The following is an 18,009-nucleotide window of genomic DNA, read 5'->3' as shown; positions in this document are numbered from 1 at the left end:
AACGCACAGTACGTCGAACTTTGAGGCAGATGGGCTACAGCAGCAGAAGACCACACCGGGTGCCACTCCTTTCAGCTAAGAACAGGAAACTGAGGCTACAATTTGCACAAGCTCATCGAAATTGGACAATTGAAGATTGGAAAAACGTTGCCTGGTCTGATGAGTCTCGATTTCTGCTGCGACACTCGGATAGTAGGGTCAGAATTTGGCGTCAACAACATGAAAGCATGGATCCATCCTGCCTTGTATCAACGGTTCAGGCTGGTGGTGGTGGTGTCATGGTGTGGGGAATATTTTCTTGGCACTCTTTGGGCCCCTTGGTACCAATTGAGCATCGTTGCAACGCCAAAGCCTACCTGAGTATTGTTGCTGACCATGTCCATCCCTTTATGACCACAATGTACCCAACATCTGATGGCTAGTTTCAGCAGGATAATGCGCCATGTCATAAAGCTGGAATCATCTCAGACTGGTTTCTTGAACATGACCATGAGTTCACTGTACTCCAATGGCTTCCACAGTTACCAGATCTCAATCCAATAGAGCATCTTTGGGATGTGGTGGAACGGGAGATTCGCATCATGGATGTGCAGCCGACAAATCTGTGGCAACTGTGTGATGCCATCATGTCAATATGGACCAAAATATCTGAGGAATGCTTCCAGCACCTTGTTGAATCTATGCCACGAAGAATTGAGGCAGTTCTGAAGGCAAAAGGGGGTCCAACCCGTTACTAGCATGGTGTACCTAATAAAGTGGCCGGTGAGTGTATACAAAGCCTAACTAGTCAATCTTATTTCTGTATTTCATACTGAATGAGCAAACAGATCCTGAAAATAAAGAAGGACTTGTCCATGTTCTTATTACACATTGGTACAGGGCTACCTATAGCTCCTGTACTACACATGCAAGTTTAAAGCAAGAGCATGAAGTAGCCCCTAGGCCAGACATTTTAGGTGATGACAAAGCAGGTAAAGCATCGGAAAGATTATGTATTGAATTTACAATAACAATGGCATGACACTGGCAGATCTACAGCTTTTTAGGTAAGAACTCTCCACGTGGCATCTTCATGAAATAGAATTCATTCAATGATACCTTTTCATCAAACAACCGCTGGCTCCTGCTGGCAATGCTTTGACTTAGAAGATCTCTGACTGCAGATACACAATTGCTTTCTGTGTAAGACCCCTTGCCGGGCAGCATCGCTTATTAAATACAGACATCGATGTTTGTGCTGGCCCAGAATTCAGTGCAAGCTAGCCAATAATCAATAGCGCATTTACCGGTCTTTGATGTGTCTCTCTATTATCTGTCCATGCATGATCTTCCTGAACGCCCCAGATGTCTAAAGCTAAATTAGTAATTACTCACCATGGGCAACAATTCCAGCTGCCTGAAAACATATGTGACTAATTGGCAAGTTTAGATATAGTAAATTTCTATAGAAATAACTAGCAAATTAACCTCTACAAAATTGGACCTGCCGGGGCACATTGTTGTCAAAAGACAATTGGAAGATCCATGAAGATTAGGTAGGAGCAAACCAAATGGGTTGACCCATCCAAAAACACTAGGTTGGTGTGCTCTGTAAATGGACTGCTTGTAAACTCATGGCTGAATGCGAATATCTGTACATCCTTAATAGAACCAAATAGAACCTTCTTGCATTGACATGCAAGAAGGAGTTAATAATTCAGTTAACTGCGCCAATCTTAGCCACGGCTTGAGCATGTGACAACTGCAAGTGTGACAACTGCAAGTGTGACACCACCCTCACTGTCTCTTCTCAAGTCCCATTTGTGACAGCTTCAAAAAGGAAAAAGATAACTCAAATATCCTTACAAGATGTTCATACATAGTAGATAAATTACTGATTTTCTGGCAAGGAATTGCATACAAAAAAGTATGCAGCATATTACAATCCCAGCACAGCATAAGAACAAAATCTCATCCAACTTGTCAATGCTGCAGGCCTTCACCAAAGCAGCAGCAATTTCCCAATGTTTCCCCATTATCCTGCTTTAGGCGCGGCTTTTACCACTGCAGAAAATCTGCAGCCTCATTCCAACATGTGAACAAACCTAAAACATCTCAAACCTTAGCACACCTCAAAAACATCTCCAGAATACGCCCTTCACTTACCAGAGATACATTAAAGACACTTATTGTCCCTCTGATTCATTCTCGCCTTGACTACTGTAACTCCTTACTAATCGGTCTTCCCCTCACTAAACTCTCCCCCCTACAATCTATTCTGAATGCAGCGACCAGGCTCATCTATCAGGTTAGACGCTACAGCGATATCTCTGGTCTGTGCCAGTCGTTACATTGGCTGCCTATTCATTATAGAATAAAATATAAAGTTATCACCCTCATCCACAAGGCTCTCCATAATGCCGCACCTTCCTACATTTCCTCCCTCATCTCTGTCTACCACCCAACCCGTGCTCTCCATTCACTCAATGACCTAACACTTACATCCTCTATTATCAGAACCTCCCACGCTCGTATACAAGACTTCTCCGGAGCCGCACCACTTCTCTGGAATGCTCTATCCCGGACAATCAGATTAACTAAAATCACATCTTTTTAGACAGGCCTATCACAATTCCTAATGTAAACCCTTCCGTACCGTGATTAGAATCCCCAAAAATTAACCCTCCCCTGCCCCTGCTCCCACATTACCCTACATGATATGATGCCATTTCAGGCTAACTTTATAGGTCCAAGCTCCATCCACATGTTAAAGGACATGACTGGAGACGGCTCATAAAGTTTTTTATTTGTGTAATGACATTAACCTCTATTACAAATTGTCTGACCACTGTATAAGCAATGCCTCCCCTGCTACCTCTTGTGTCACCCCCTCTACCTGATAGATTGTAAGCTCTTGCGAGCAGGGCCCTCAGTCCCATTGGGTGAAATAACTTTCTTTGTAATGTATCTTTCTGTCTGTGTTTGAACCCTACAAATTGTACAGTGCTGCGGAATATGTTGGTGCTATATAAATAAAATTCATTCATTCATTAAGCATGAACGGATGAAAAAAAGGGAGAGAAAGAGTCCTATGAGTACAGCAGCCCTTGCAATGATTTGACCAGATCATGCCTATTAACAGGTTTTTATTTCTGCCGCCGACTTCTGCTTTCCGCTGTGCTTTGAAGAAAACTGGAGGTACGCTTTAAATATTCTAAACTCATCGGCCAGATTTGCATGGAAATCTCTTACTTTCTACGCTGACCAATTTATCATTCAGTAAAACAGCCAATATAAAGCACACGGCCAATTAAAAAGTTATTTTCTGTGGAATCTAACCCTCTAGCAAAAAACTAATAAAAAAAACCATAACTAATGACCAACAAATACACGCATAAATTAATTCACCATGTACCAACTGCACATCCAGTAGTTCTAGCTTTTCTCCTCTTATCTCAAGACACTTATGCAACAAAGGAGCTGAAAACGTGTTTCAATTTCTAGCACTGAATATATTTTCCTCCGTCTGAGCAGATCTTCTTAAGTAGACGAATCTCCAGGGATTTAATTAGCAGCATTTCATAATGTTTGCACATTACTGTGTTCATATACAGCCCCGCCACCTTGGCCGATGCAGGGGGACTCCAACACAAGGAAAGATCTCATTACTGAAAACAGAGATGTCTTGGAGCCACAGCATTAATGAAACGATTACAGAAAAAAAAATTATTAACCAGCTCGTGGTTTAGGGAGAAAAATGGAATGGCTTCCATCACTGTGTAAGTTATACCGTTTTGCCTCTACAGCTCCACAGTGTGTTTCCAGACAACTATGGCCTCACCCACATCCCACTCCTTTTTAGGAAAGTGGCAAGTCTGGAGATGCCTTTTCCCCCCCCCCCCCCCAAAAAAAAAAAAAAAAAAAAAAAACACCTACTGGTGAAAAGAATAAATAAATAAATAAAAATATCCCCCCCACCCCTCAAGCCCTATATGCTGGATAACTTTTGCACAAGGCATAATACATCTGCCCCATTTTGTATATCTCACCATACGCCCCAAAACCAACAGGCCCGCTCTACTATAAGATTGTTAAATATCATGATATTACAATATTCATGACATACATAGGGTTAATACTCTGACTTCATTCTTCTATATTTTGGTACATGGGTGCGGTTAGGGTACACCATTTTAGAGTTGTACTTATAAAGCAACAAAATGGAGGGAAACACCCCCTCTTATGAACATAAATGAGTGACAGACACCCGTGTCTGGGTTGTCATGGTGGTGGTGGTCATCCATGGGGGATCTATGGAGGGTTTGCCTGCTATCTCTCTCTGTCATCCTGGACAAGATGTCGTGACTATCCCAGAGTCCATCAACCAGAAGATCAAGCATGAACCAAGCTGTAACTCTACAAGATATCCAGATGAAGAAACCAAACTATGAGCTTCTCTGATTATGTAAGCTAATGAGACATTGACTGATATTTCTGTTATTCTGGAAGTTTTCCCTGTGTTCCTGTTATTCCATGAAGACATTAATAAAACTCCATATTGTTTTTATAACAACCTGACTCTTCCTATACTGTTACCTTATGAGTCCTATCTCTCAAGGCTTCTCTACACGTCATTACAAGTTTCAATATTGAATATTTTACAAAGATATGTGACTCTGAGGAAGTCACCTTAAGAGTGGGATAAAGTAGATTTTAAAAAGTTTATAGACTAAAGAATGGCTTACAGAATTTCTCTGAACAAAATAACATTAATATTTCTAATAATGTATTTTTGTTTGGCTGTTGATTCATTCTGATGACCAACTGTGATCAAGGGGGAAATTTTTCGTTTTTTTCAGATTGGTATATGCCCTATGAGATTTCTTAGTGTCTCTCGATCAACAAAATTTTGAGTCCTGGAAATGTTGCACATGGTGTAATGGCTGCATGGCAAGTATGGGTAACTAGCCTTGATTTGGTTATTGCAGTATTCCCAAGCTTGTGCCTGCAGTTTTGAGCAGCTTCTGGTCCTCTTCAGGTCTCCTTATTGGATTAATCACCCAGTCCTAGGCTAAAGGATGCCGACATGGACAAGGCTAGAATGTTATGCATTACAGAGAGATAAGGAGATAAGATGTTTTTAAAGTAAATAATGTAAAACTACATTGTACTGTAATATAAAAAATTGCAATCACGTATTATTTTGCATTTATCAAATAAAAATAAAAAAAATTGCATTTTTTTGATACTGTGATGTCATGCTTGCATCAATTTGCCCTATACTATAGATAGAAGATAATATGTTAAAGGGGTTCTATCATTCGGAAAAGTAATTTTTAACTAAACATACACTTGCATAGCGTTTAGAAAGGCGATTCCACACCTAACTTTTGTAAGTTAATCAACTCAGTAGTTTTTGAATGATCCCATTTTTATTCATATGCGAATTAGGCTCCAGAGTGCACCCAAAAGTCTCATGGTGGTGCACTGTCTGCTGTGTGTACAGCACAGGCTGCTGCTGCTGACTCCTCCTCCCTGCTCTCACACACAGCAGGGATAGGAGTGCTCGCTCAGAACTTCCTGTGCACAGAGGAGGCCAATTAGCATATGAATAAAAACGGTCTCATTCAAAAACTACTCAGGCAATTTACATACAAAAAGTAGGTGTGGAATAGCCTTTCTAAAGCCTGTGCAAGTATGTGATTAGTTAAAAATGACTATTCCCAATGATAGAGCCCCAATGATCACCTCCTTGGATGTGATAACTGCACTCACGAGGTTCTCTTACAACCAACATCTAGCACCTATTCACAGGATAGGTGATGCAAGACTGTCCATTGGGGACCCTACTCCCAGGAGCCTCACAGCTCACTACAATGTAATGAGCCCCTAATCCTCCTCACTGTAAGTGGAATGCAAAAACTAAACTCGATGGACATTACTTAAACAGTATTATGGTATATAATGTGCATTTACTGCAGCAGAGTGACCACAAAGCAGCAAACAATTATAGTAGCAAAATAAAACACTTACATGTATTACTCATTGCAGAGAAAAATGTAAGTGTAAATCAAAACCTGCATACAATAGAGCTTACCTCTTCATCTGCATGTAGTGCTCACTGGCGGCTGGTCGGCATTCGGCACGCTGCACAACAATACCTTCAATGGCCAGTTTTTCTGTGAAAGATGAAAAGGAGATCAAAATTGGATTCTAACAAAACAACATTGGCTGCAAAGAAACATATTACGGTATATCCATTTACTAAGGAAAAAAATTTCATACACCAAACTCGGCAGAGACTACAACAGAATGAATAAATATTCAGAAGTCAGGACTAGAGTAAGACACAAAAAAAAAAAAAACACCTTGTGTTTTAGTTATTTATTTTTAATCAATTAATAGCAAGCCTTATTCATCTAAAATACCCAGATTATAAAATTCATATATTACATTAGTAAAGTTAGCGTTCCTACACAAGAAAGCACAAAAAATATGCATAAATTATCAAACACTGGCAGACGTATCTAAGAGCGGAGAAGAAAAGCTACTGAAAATAGCATTAAGCAAAAGGGGAAAAAAAATAGGAATATAAAAAAAAAAAAAAAAAAAAAAAAATAGGTAGGTGCAGTATCCCTATCCAGATTCTATAGGATCAGGAGCAGAAGCACTTTGCATCCATATTGCCAAATTCCTACTTTCCTAGCATAGGATTTGCGTTCCCAGCTGACAAAAGCTCAGACATTGCTTCCCTACATTGCGTTCTACAGAGTTCTGCTGGCAATAGAGAATCCGTCATGGGGGATTTCAGCACAGGATTTTATATAGTGTCAAGATTCCTAAGTAAAATATACTCCAGAATTTATTAATCCTTTAGGTATGCAGAGTCATTTCAGGATTTGCACATTTTCCATCTCCATCTTCCATAATTCATCATTTTATTTTTCTGTCGACATAGCTGTACGAGGGCGCAACAATTACATAGCAGCTTATTATAACGGACCTTTACAATTATAGCAATACTTTATTTACAATTGGCTTCATTAGATTTTACAACTTTTACTAAATTAACACCATATTGTGAAATTACAAAAAGAAACCATTTGCTGGGAGCAACATATTCTGATATCCATAACTTTTTTTCATTCTTTTTGAAGGAATTATGAGAGGGAACATTTTTGCAGTTGTCTTTATTGGTGCCATTTTCTTATATGTAGAATTTTTAATTACTTTTTATTGCATTTTTTTTTTTGAGGTGACCAAAACACTTATTTTTTAGTTTTATACTGTGTGCGAGTTGTACCATGTTTTTGTGCCTATTCTTAAGGCTTTTGCACAAGGCTCATCACTTTACTTTGTCTGGAAAATAGACTGGAATGTTTTTTGTTTTTATGTAGATTGTGAGCCCATATAGAGCTCACAATGTACATTTTCCCCTATCAGTGTGTCTTTGGAGTATGGGAGGAGATCCACGCAAACACTGGGAGAACATACAAACTCCTTGCAGATGTTGCCTCTGGCAGGATTTGAACCCAGGACTCCAGCACTGCAAGGCTGCAGTGCTAATCACTGAACCACCATGTTGCCATGGAAAATAGACTGGAATTTTTTCCAAAATGCAGACAAAAATAAGCAAACAAAAAATGAAAAAGTGTGTGTGTGTGTGTGTGTGTGCGCGCGCGCGTGCGTCTGGTAGTTTGAGAGACTGAACTCCAGCGCATGGGCAGCGTGAAAAACCACACCACATCTGACAGCACTGGAATCACAAGTTCCATAGCACAAAATTTATTATACATTTGCACTTTAAGTAAATTTAATGTACAGAATGTCAAGGCATTAAAAAAAGCACCCCCAAAAAATATTGCGCAAAAGATAAATGACCCCCATTGGGTGAATTTTCTGAGACAAAAAAACAAAAGAACACCAGAGAGAGCAATAACATGTATAACAGCGATAACTAGACGTGCATTTACTCCAATGATTCCATTTGATAACGTACACTGATTTTGCCTAATCTGAGTACACGAATAGTTAAATTGCACAACTTATTTAACATCTAGGCCTGATCAGAATTGGTCATGATGGGGCCAATAACATAACAATGATGGAAATATATTTGATAACCGTAATTCTGGTACCTTAGAGAAGCCTACACTTATAGGTCAGAGGAGGGCACATAAATCATGTATTATTACTGAAGAGACTAGTAGAGGAATTGAACAAAATTCTAACCTATCCATTTTATTAGACATCTGAGATTCTCTATGGCAGCTTTTTCTGCTCTGGATAATCCTCTCTACAGGGAGTCTCTGTACAGCAACCAAACTGCAAAATCTCTGACGGAGGGAAAAGGCTTGAAATAATTAAGCCATAGAAAGCAGATAACATAAAACTAAATTACACACTACAAATCATAATATGAATGTTCTCCGCCACAAGACCTCCAAGGAAAATCACTCAAGACAGAGCTGAAAAATTTACATTTATTAATTAAAGGGGTATTCTATCCACATCATTAATCTCCTCTCCACAGGGTAACTTGCTGATCGGCGGGGTCTGACTGCTGGAACCCCCAGTAATCACTAGAACTGGGGTGTTTTATACTGGTGGTGGTGAGAAACACACGTCCCCGCTTGCTGTGTCTGGAATACCACTTTAAGCACCATGTATATCCAGCCTTATTCATTACTGCAAGAATCAAACACTCCATGGAATTACACAAAAAGCAAAGTGTAGACTACAAAACTGCACAGCCGGTAATGAGAAATGCAATAATACATTTATGATGGAAACCACAACACAGATGTGAACTGCGTGAGGTGATTTCTGAAGGCAGACCAGGTTTAGATCATAACAGATTCCCATTAATAAGCGAGTTCTGGTATATCCTAGCAATACGCCATAACATTACGTGATGGGAATACCTCTACCGAACCCGTCAGTAAACATGCCTGAAGAATCACACATCATCACATGTTCATGGCGATTTTCTATCAGAATAGTCTCACTTAACGCAAGATATGTGGATGACAAATAAAGACCCTATGAGTATGAGAGACAGTTTAACAGACAGATACTTAAAGAGAACCCGTCACATAAAACTACAGTCTAGTCTGTAGAAGGCATGTTATAGGAGAGAAGCTTGAGCAGATTGATATAATCAGTATTTTTTTGGCAAATGGTTCAAAATACCTTTATTTGTTTAAGCATTTATCCTAATTCCTATTCCTTTCCTAATAATAATATAAAATAAATGTGAAAGTTTGAATGTTTGTGTGTTTGTTCCTCGATCACGCAAAAACGGCTGAACAGATTTGAATGAAATTGGGCACATAGATAGATTGTAACCTCCATTAAAACATAGGCTGCTTTTTATCCCGGTAAATGACATGGCTTGACGACTGTTATGAATTTATGTTCACATACTATACTACACTGCTCCTGCAGCAGCTCATCTCAGCTTCTGATAAAGCCAGGTCTGCTATATATCTATGTAAACACACAAATAACACTGAGCACATTGTGTACATGCATTTGCATATTATCTGATCTGCTCCAGGCAGTGCTGACTCACTGGATGGGAAAACGCCTTTAATCCAAATTGGCAGTTTGCTACTTTTAAACATGCTGGAAAAAGAAAATCTAATATGTCACAAAATTCTAAAACAATGAGAGCTATGAGGGTAGCCAGAAGTCACATAGCTCTCCTCAAGCAGAGCTCAGGGGGATCATCAACGCCAAAGACACGCTCATTATATGGCGTCCCAGCGAGCTGCTGATAAGCTGGAACAATCACAGGCATGGTGCGAGGAACAAGTTCCGCAGCAGGCCAGCTTGAGAGCTGACAAAACACCGGAGCAGGCGAACCATCGACGATAGCAATTTGCTGAATAGGCGGAATATCGACGCCAACAACACGCAGACGAAGTTGCAGGCAGAGGCTAGTATCTCTTTATGCAAACTCATACATGGAGGGCTATCAACCACTGATAGATATAATTGTAACAAAGTCTGCGCAGGAAAACTCCACAAACTTTCTGTTTAAAGCGCTGCAGAAAGAACCGCAATGCGTTCCTGTCACGGTTTTATAGCTGCGGGTCATCCCGTGGGGCCTTATTTAATGTTCGTTGCTCTCATCTGTCACCAGAATGAGAGCAACGGACATTAAGGCTAACACTAATGAGAATCCACCCTAACTGCATAGTAACTCAATACTATCATAACATGTCAGTAAGGAAATACCGGAACCAATGACTCATATCAGTACTCACTAGATAAATGCCAGCATTACTTCCATGAATCGCTATTGTCTTATTTGTGGTGTGCCTTAGATGGTTAAACTGGGGACTGCCTAAGAAACAAATCAAGAGTAAATGAAGTATTTCTTATTTAAGCCATAGAGCAAAGATTCAGAGATTGCCGCTATCTGCACAACTGCAATCCAGTCCTCTGAAAAGTACCATTAGAGAATCCCATTAACATGTTATGAAGAGAGATACAAAATCACATTACCATACCACGCTCTGCGGAATAAGAGGACTTTCAATGGGCTTGTTTTGCTGATTGACAGCACTAACACAATGGTGGGTATAAAGCCAGGAAGACCGTCTTCAAAATCATGCTTCACAAGGCTCACACAAAACTTCAATATGCCACGACTTTAAAGAAGCACTTCCAAACCTCCCCCCCCCATCCAATTCTAAATGTCTGTGTGTTAATAGTACAAGTCAAGAAAAAGATACCGGCTCCTCTTGACAGCACCATTGCCCCACGAGACCTTCTCTCTAGATGCATTCCTATGGGAGCCTTCTTCTGACTCCTATAGGAACACATTGAAAGCTTGACTTCCAGTTCACCAAAATACACTAAACTACACTATTAACACACATTAGCAAATGGCACGGCCAAAAAAAACCTGTGTCCTTCTTTATATATAATGGTTTGGCACATTAAATTTACAGATAAGTTACTAGACTAAAACGAAATCTTAGCCCCTTCTCACAACCTTCAAATAATAGCAAGTAAAATGTACAAGAGCTCAAGTGAAGAAACATTGTTGTCTGGAGTTTCCATTGGAGATTTTGTCACATTTGCTAGAAGATAGCACAGCATGTAGTAGCATTTCTTTCCGTTAAAATGACAGAACCCAGATGGACCCCATTATAAGTAAGCCTGGTCAGTGGAGCACAGTTGGTGTCTGTCATACAAGGGATCTGGCAGGGTCATTTTTTATTTCCTGCTCTTGTGAATGAACAGAAAACTGAAAAATGTGAATGCAGATGCGATAGTTGTGGTGTATGGCTGAATTTGTAAAATACTTTGAATGCAACTTGTAAGGAGACAAAATGGGTGCCACTTATCAGGGCACTGAAAAATTCCTACAGCACCGATTTCTGAGCAGAACACCACAATACGTGTCCCAGGTGTGGACCTTCTCAAGAATAATGGGTGGCTACAAGGCTGTTATAAAAAGCTGATGCTTTTTGAAGAAAAAAAATAAATAATAAATTTTAACTCTTCAAGCCTATACACACATACACATATATAGGTGAATATGTACATGCACATACAAACTAGATCGATAGATAGATAGATAGATAGATAGCAAACAGTATAATATTGCATATTATCAGGGGATGTGCTGGGCGTGAATGAAAAACTGTTAGGAGGCTCAAAGGGCAGATGCTGGGAAGGGCGGACTGGAAAATCAGTAACACTCCCATAAACTGGAAGCGTCAACCAGGAAGTACTGCAGGAGTTTGAAAACATGAGCAATGGTAAAATTGATCCAAACATACATAAAGTTAAAACAGCAGAAAAAGTTGTTGGAATCAAATTAAACTTTGTGAATGTAATGATGATTGATGTAAGTTATGATATTCGAGCAAAAGGAAACGTTCATTGGAAAAGTTATCATTCAAAAGAGGCTCTAATACACTGTTTGTCCACTTCTAGACTGGATACAAGAGCAGTTACGGTTGCATATAGAGGCCCTTTGTCTGATTCTGTCCGGCCCACATAGCTTTTAGGATGAAAACATAGCTCCCTGCATGTCCCGCTTTTATACTCTGGTCCCGTGCATGTCCCGCTATGTCTCTTTAGTGTTTTACTAGAAACTTTCCCCCGATCACCTCCTGCTCTTATAAATGCGATAACAGCAGGGAGTGACCGGGGAAAGCTTGTACTACTGTAGAGAGGACCTGTGTGTGATGTCAGATATCACGTGACTAGGGAAGAATGTCTTTGTGCCAGCAGGACAGTGCAAGAAGATGTGTGGTGTGTGTCCTAAGGTACTGAGAGGGGAGGGGATGTGAGATGCAGTGTGGCGAGAGAGAGAGTGTGAGTGAGTGTGTGTGTCTGTCTGTCTCTCAGTAACCTAGGGGCAGAGATGGAAGGGGAATGTTATACTGAGGCAGAGATGGAGGGGGAACATGAAACTGATCAAAGCGGAATGCACTGCACCAGCATCTCGTTGTGGCTAGCCGCGCAGAATTTTCACACAGCGGAATGCAAATTCCGCTTTGTGAACATACCCTGACCCCTGGTTCACATTAGCGTATGTATTCTGTCCGGGGGAGTCCGCCTGAGGACCCCCCCCCCCCCCCCGAATGGAATACCATTGCAACTGCAAGCGCTGTGCAGTTAAAGCACACGGACCTCATAGACTATAATGGGGTGCGTGTGCTTGCCACACACTAACAATTCGTATGGGCAGTGCATGGCTAGCACACGCACCTCATTATAGTCTATGGGGTCCATGTGCTTTTACAGCATAGCGCTTGCAGATGCATTGGTATTCTGGTCGGGGGGGGGGGTTGTCACCATGCAGATTCTAACCAGATGGAATACATACGCAAATGTGAACCAACCCTTAGAGAGACAGGTGTGTAATGAAGGTACCACCTGTGTCTGGATGGTGGACAAGGAAACTGGGAGCTACACATGCTTGTTGGTAGAGTGTGCATTCCCATGAATTACTACTGCTCTCAACACTTCTGAACAGCTGGGTCAGAATGGTCTACAATGCTGGAAATTTGCAGTAACAACCATCCCGCTTCTCACACGTGTGCCATGAGGAAAATCAACCCCTCCCCTCTCTATTCGTTCAGCGTTATGCTTTCCCCAGCCTCCTCCGTGATTTGTCCACCTAGTGGCAGGAACTTTAAGACGTTTTTTTCAGGCAGAAAGCAGCGACATGTAAAATAAAGTGAATTACATTTTGATACAGAATCACATGGCTCTATGAGACCAAGTCGCCTGAAAAGTTAGCGACTATTTAATCACAACATACTTGTAAACAGTAATATAGTAAAATATCTGCCTGAGACATAACTGCATGCAGAGTTTTGCATCTTTCAATATTTCGATTTAAAAAAAAAAAAAAAAAAGTACTGTGTAAATTGTGCTTTCAACTGGTGACTTGAGTCATCTACACCATTCCTTACATTATAAAAAGACCGCGCGCACTCGCGCGCGCGCACACACACACACACACACAGCTCTAGTCAGAAGCAGAGAGAAAAACAAGGAAATAAAGGTTAAGAACAAAGAAGAGCCAAAGTGTAAAAATACAGAAGAGTGTATTTTAGCACAGAATTTCAGGGAAATTAGTAGAGATGGGTAATTAATCACAAAATAATCTAAAGTCAGCGCAATTAATCAATATGAATGCCCTCATCAATTATTTCAATTATTTTGTGGCCATGTCATCTTGTCGCACACTGCCATTGGCTAAAGGATATGTCACAGTTAATGGCGATTTTGCCTTAGATCATAATAGTTTAAATGCTCCATATGAATACGATAGCTCATATCTTATCCAGTCACTAGGCTAAAATGGACAACTTTGAAGACAGGCACTGCCATACTAACAGCAGCAGATTGTGTTGATGGTTATTTTGCAAGAAAGAACAAATCAAAAAAGGGCTTATGGATGAAGAGTTTTTTTGGGGGGTTTTTTAATTATTTTTTTTATTTACCTTCTAAATGGGAAAATATGCTGCAACTCCAACCACTGTTGTAAAACTACAATGTTGCTCTAAATATTACCATAAATTACTGTATTTTTCATTACCGTAATATAAGATGCACTGGACCGTAAGACACACCTAGGTTTTAGAGGAGGGAAATGGGGGGGGGGGATTTCAAGCAAAACAATGTGGTAAAATATTTACTATTTGGGAGTTGTAGTTTTGCAACAGCTCCAAAGCCGCATTAACAGAGATACATAGGGTGTCTTTTTTGCAGGGCCAGGTGCACTTTTTAGTTATACATTATGTGGGATTTCTATTGTTTTGGTCACTTTTTAATCAAATCAGTCAAAACAGTGGGGGGGAAAAAAAAAAAACCAACAACACAGCAGTTTGGCACTTTTGATTTTCTTTCTTCTTCACAGCACAGCCAATCGCGCTGTGCTGTGAGAGCCGGGAGGAACTCCCCCCTCCCTCCCTGATAGTGGCAGTTGAAAAATTGCATTTGTGCAAAAAAAAAAAAAGAAAAGAAAAAAAAGGATGTTTGCAGTAGAAGTCACAAAACACTCCCCTAAACATTTTGCAAGAATAACTAAATTTGAAGAACTAGAACTCAGTATCTGTACAGAAAATCATATGTGACTCTTACAGAAGTACATGATATCCATATGGAACACCATATGGGAACACATGGTCAAAAATATGTTGTCATAAAGAACTTCTCAGGATTACTTTGCATATGCATGTACCAATTCTACATATGGACAAATACATTTAGCCTAATAGAAAGCTACATTTTTTCAGCCAGGGACAAGTCTTCGAAACACCAGCTAGTTTAGAAACACCCCAAAATCTATACAATACAAGTAGAGATCAGTCAAAAAGCTGCTTGCATAAAAACTATGGGCAGCTCAGTGGTTAGCACTGCAGCCTTGCAGCGCTGGAGTCCTGGGTTCAAATCCTGCCAAGGGCAACATCTGCAAGGAGTTTGTATGTTCTCCCCGTGTTTGCGTGGGTTTCCTCTGGGTACTCCGGTTTCCTCCCACACACCAAAGACATACTGATAGGGAATGTAGAACGTGAGCCCTATATGGGACAGTGAATGATAATATCTGTAAAGCGCTGCGGAATATGATGGTGCTCTATAAGCAAGCATAATAAATAATAATAATAAAACTACTGATCAAACTAAAGTGCCCACTAACAGTAGTAATATGCAAAAATAAATCCAAAAATTGTAGTCACAGTAGGAAATACACAGTGGATAGAACTATCTTCACAGAAGCAGAAAAATCACATGCGTAATATAAAGGAAGGCTTCACAGGATTAGTCTCTAGCAGAGAGTCTACACACATGGCCAAGCAATTTCTCCATCTACTTCTGGCATGGCTGAAATTCCAAGCAGTCCATCGGTGATCCTTTCCAGGGAACTTGCCATATACTCAATTACTTTTTGATGAACACTAGAAACATACCAAACTAGGATTTTAAAGGAGGGTGTGGTACAAGTGTATGTGTGTGTTTTTTTCTGTTTTGTTTTCTTTTTTATACATGGATTTAACTTCTTTAAGGGTTGGAATTTGTGAGTCAGTCTTTTTTCCAAGTGTCGGCATTTTTCTCTCCTGCCAAGTCTTAGTAACAAGAGTAAACTCTGCCAAAATGTACAATTTGTCCAGTGCTCTGTTTTACCTGTACAGCTTTTCTACATTTTGGATTACAGTCTTATTAGATAGGCACACTGTCTCTTATGACAATCTTCCTATTCCTATAGATGGCACTGAAATATACTGGTTGATTTAACACATTGGGGACAATGCACAATGTTCGCTAAATATATATATATATATATATATATATATATATATATATATATATTCTAGAGCAGCTTTAGGATGTATTCACACAATATAGCAGTTAAAACTCCACCAGGAAAAAAAGTGCGTGCAGTTGATGGTGCACATTCTTAAAAACACATTCTCTAAGGAGTCTGACTCAATTCAATTCCAAGGGTTTTTAGATATTGTACCACGGGGTTGCCAAGTTGGTTCTGACCCTGCATCATGTGATAGGAACCTGTACTCTGCCCCCTCACCTCCTCCCCCAAGTAGTTACCTGCGCTTGTGGGCTGGCAGACTACAGTAAAGCCAGTGCCCACAGCACAGGCAACTAGTGGTCAATAAGGGAGAGAAGGTGGAGCAACTGGGGGGCAGGAGGCCTAGGGTAAAAGGCTGGTTCTGATAATGTGACCAAGTAGTTTAACTTATAAACACAAAAAAAAAAAATTACCTAAATTTATTATTTCAGAATTCACCAACAGGGTAATTGAAAATGAGATTCCCATACCAGACAAACCCTTTATGTTGTCTCAGCATTACAATAGTGTTGGAATATCCCACTTATAGTATAATGACTACGTAGGTCAGTAGAGTCACGTGTGGTGTTCAGACAGAGTAATGACGTTAGATTACTAGTTTGTGGCGTATGTGTGCACAACAGAAATGTGGTAAATTATAGCTGCTCCCAATGGCCGTCTTCCAATCATGTGGTCAGAAAATAAAAGAGTATTCAAAAATAACATAAGCGGAAAAAATAAAACCGAAGTAACATAAATGGCACAGCAATTTACTTCATTGATTTGGTCATAATGTGTGTTTAGATTGCAGTTTAACTATACTTTAGCTTGTGGCCTTGTACATACAAGTGTTGGTAAGCAGGTTTAGTAACAGCTTGGTGAGCTCTGCTTGTATTAAAACAATTGCCTAAAAAAAAAAAAAGAAAAAAAAAAGCTACAACCAACCAGCCTTAAAGGGGTATCAATTCCTCACAGTTCTCTAGATCTCTGCTTGCTGTCATTCATTCTGTTACTTCTAGAGGATAAAAGTCTGACCATGGTCATGTGATTTACAGTCCATGGTCATGTGATGAGCACACAGGTGCACGGCTCGTTACAGTCACAGCACAATAATCAGACATCTGCCTGGTAATCAGCTGTGCACCTGTGTACTCATCACATGACCATGGACTGTAAATCACATGACCATGGTCAGACTTTTATCCTCTAGAAGGAACAGAATGAATGACAAAAAGCAGAGATCTAGAAAACCGTGAAAAATTGATACAGAAAGTATATTGGAATATTGTATAACTGTTTGTTGAACAAACAATAACATTTGTTTCTCAATATTGGTCTGAAAGTGGCCGACCCCTTTAAGGTGCTCAACTCATTACAAGAGAGATGTCTAATTACTGTGCTGAGACTAACGAGCCGTGCACCTGGGTGTACCATGAACTGATTTTTATCTAGTGGACGTAAGTTGAACTGATCTAGAAATACACGAGGAATTGATGCAGAAACTATTTAAGAAAGCTGTACAACTTTCCATTATACAAACAATAACATTTATTTGCTGAAGATCGACAATCCCTTTAACACAGCCTGGGAGAAGAAGTAAATAATGAATTAATTACCCCTGTACTAAACTTACATTAAGGTCTCATGCACACACCAAAACGTGCAGTCTGAGGTTCTTCCAGTTATACAGCAGGTCCTTTGATGACATCAGGGCCTTCCATACTCAATGATTTCAGAGTTAATTCTGGAGGTGCACTTTAAATAGTCATACATGCCCCACTCAAATTCTGGGGAACAATATGCAAATAAACTTTCCATTATTAATGTCCATTGCAGTCATCCCTCATAAGATGAGGGCAACAGACATTATTTGTAGAATGCAAAGGGAGCCCTCTCTCAGTCTGGTGTCAATCTGCATTCTTTCAGTCATGCATGCAGAAAAGGATACAGATGTAGGAGGCTCTGTCTGTGTCTATAACACAATCTACAACAGTAGTCTCAACATCCCCTAAGTCACTGTCTGACTTTCAAAAAGCCTTGTGATGTGACTTGGGAAAAGATTTTCTGGTTTAGCTTATATCTAAAGTCAAGTCATTTGGCTTCTTTTGAAAGCCGGGCACTGGCTAACAGAAAGCTACATTCCGACAGGTAGCATCAGAGTCAGTTTTCTTGCAAACATTTTCAGATCTCTCCCCATTGCAAGGGTT

General features: G+C 40.0%; 2 protein-coding genes across 3 annotated transcripts in view; one reads left to right on the top strand and one right to left on the bottom strand.

Moving 5' to 3' along the window:
* Window positions 1-18,009, top strand: part of TPT1 (tumor protein, translationally-controlled 1) — a 279,090-nt gene that overhangs the window by 109,172 nt on the left and 151,909 nt on the right. The window lies entirely within an intron of this gene.
* GTF2F2 (general transcription factor IIF subunit 2) overlaps window positions 1-18,009 on the bottom strand; it is a 131,606-nt gene that overhangs the window by 58,658 nt on the left and 54,939 nt on the right. For both annotated transcript variants that reach the window (XM_075265478.1, XM_075265479.1), the window contains one exon: window positions 6,077-6,158. In XM_075265478.1, coding sequence (XP_075121579.1) covers window positions 6,077-6,158 — 82 coding nt within the window. The remainder of the gene's footprint in view (window positions 1-6,076; window positions 6,159-18,009) is intronic.

The sequence above is a fragment of the Leptodactylus fuscus genome, chromosome 2 (genome assembly GCF_031893055.1).
Source record: "Leptodactylus fuscus isolate aLepFus1 chromosome 2, aLepFus1.hap2, whole genome shotgun sequence".
Lineage (NCBI taxonomy): Eukaryota > Metazoa > Chordata > Amphibia > Anura > Leptodactylidae > Leptodactylus > Leptodactylus fuscus.
The sequence above is the reverse complement of the archived record's forward strand: the minus strand, read 5'-3'. Positions and strand labels throughout refer to the sequence as shown.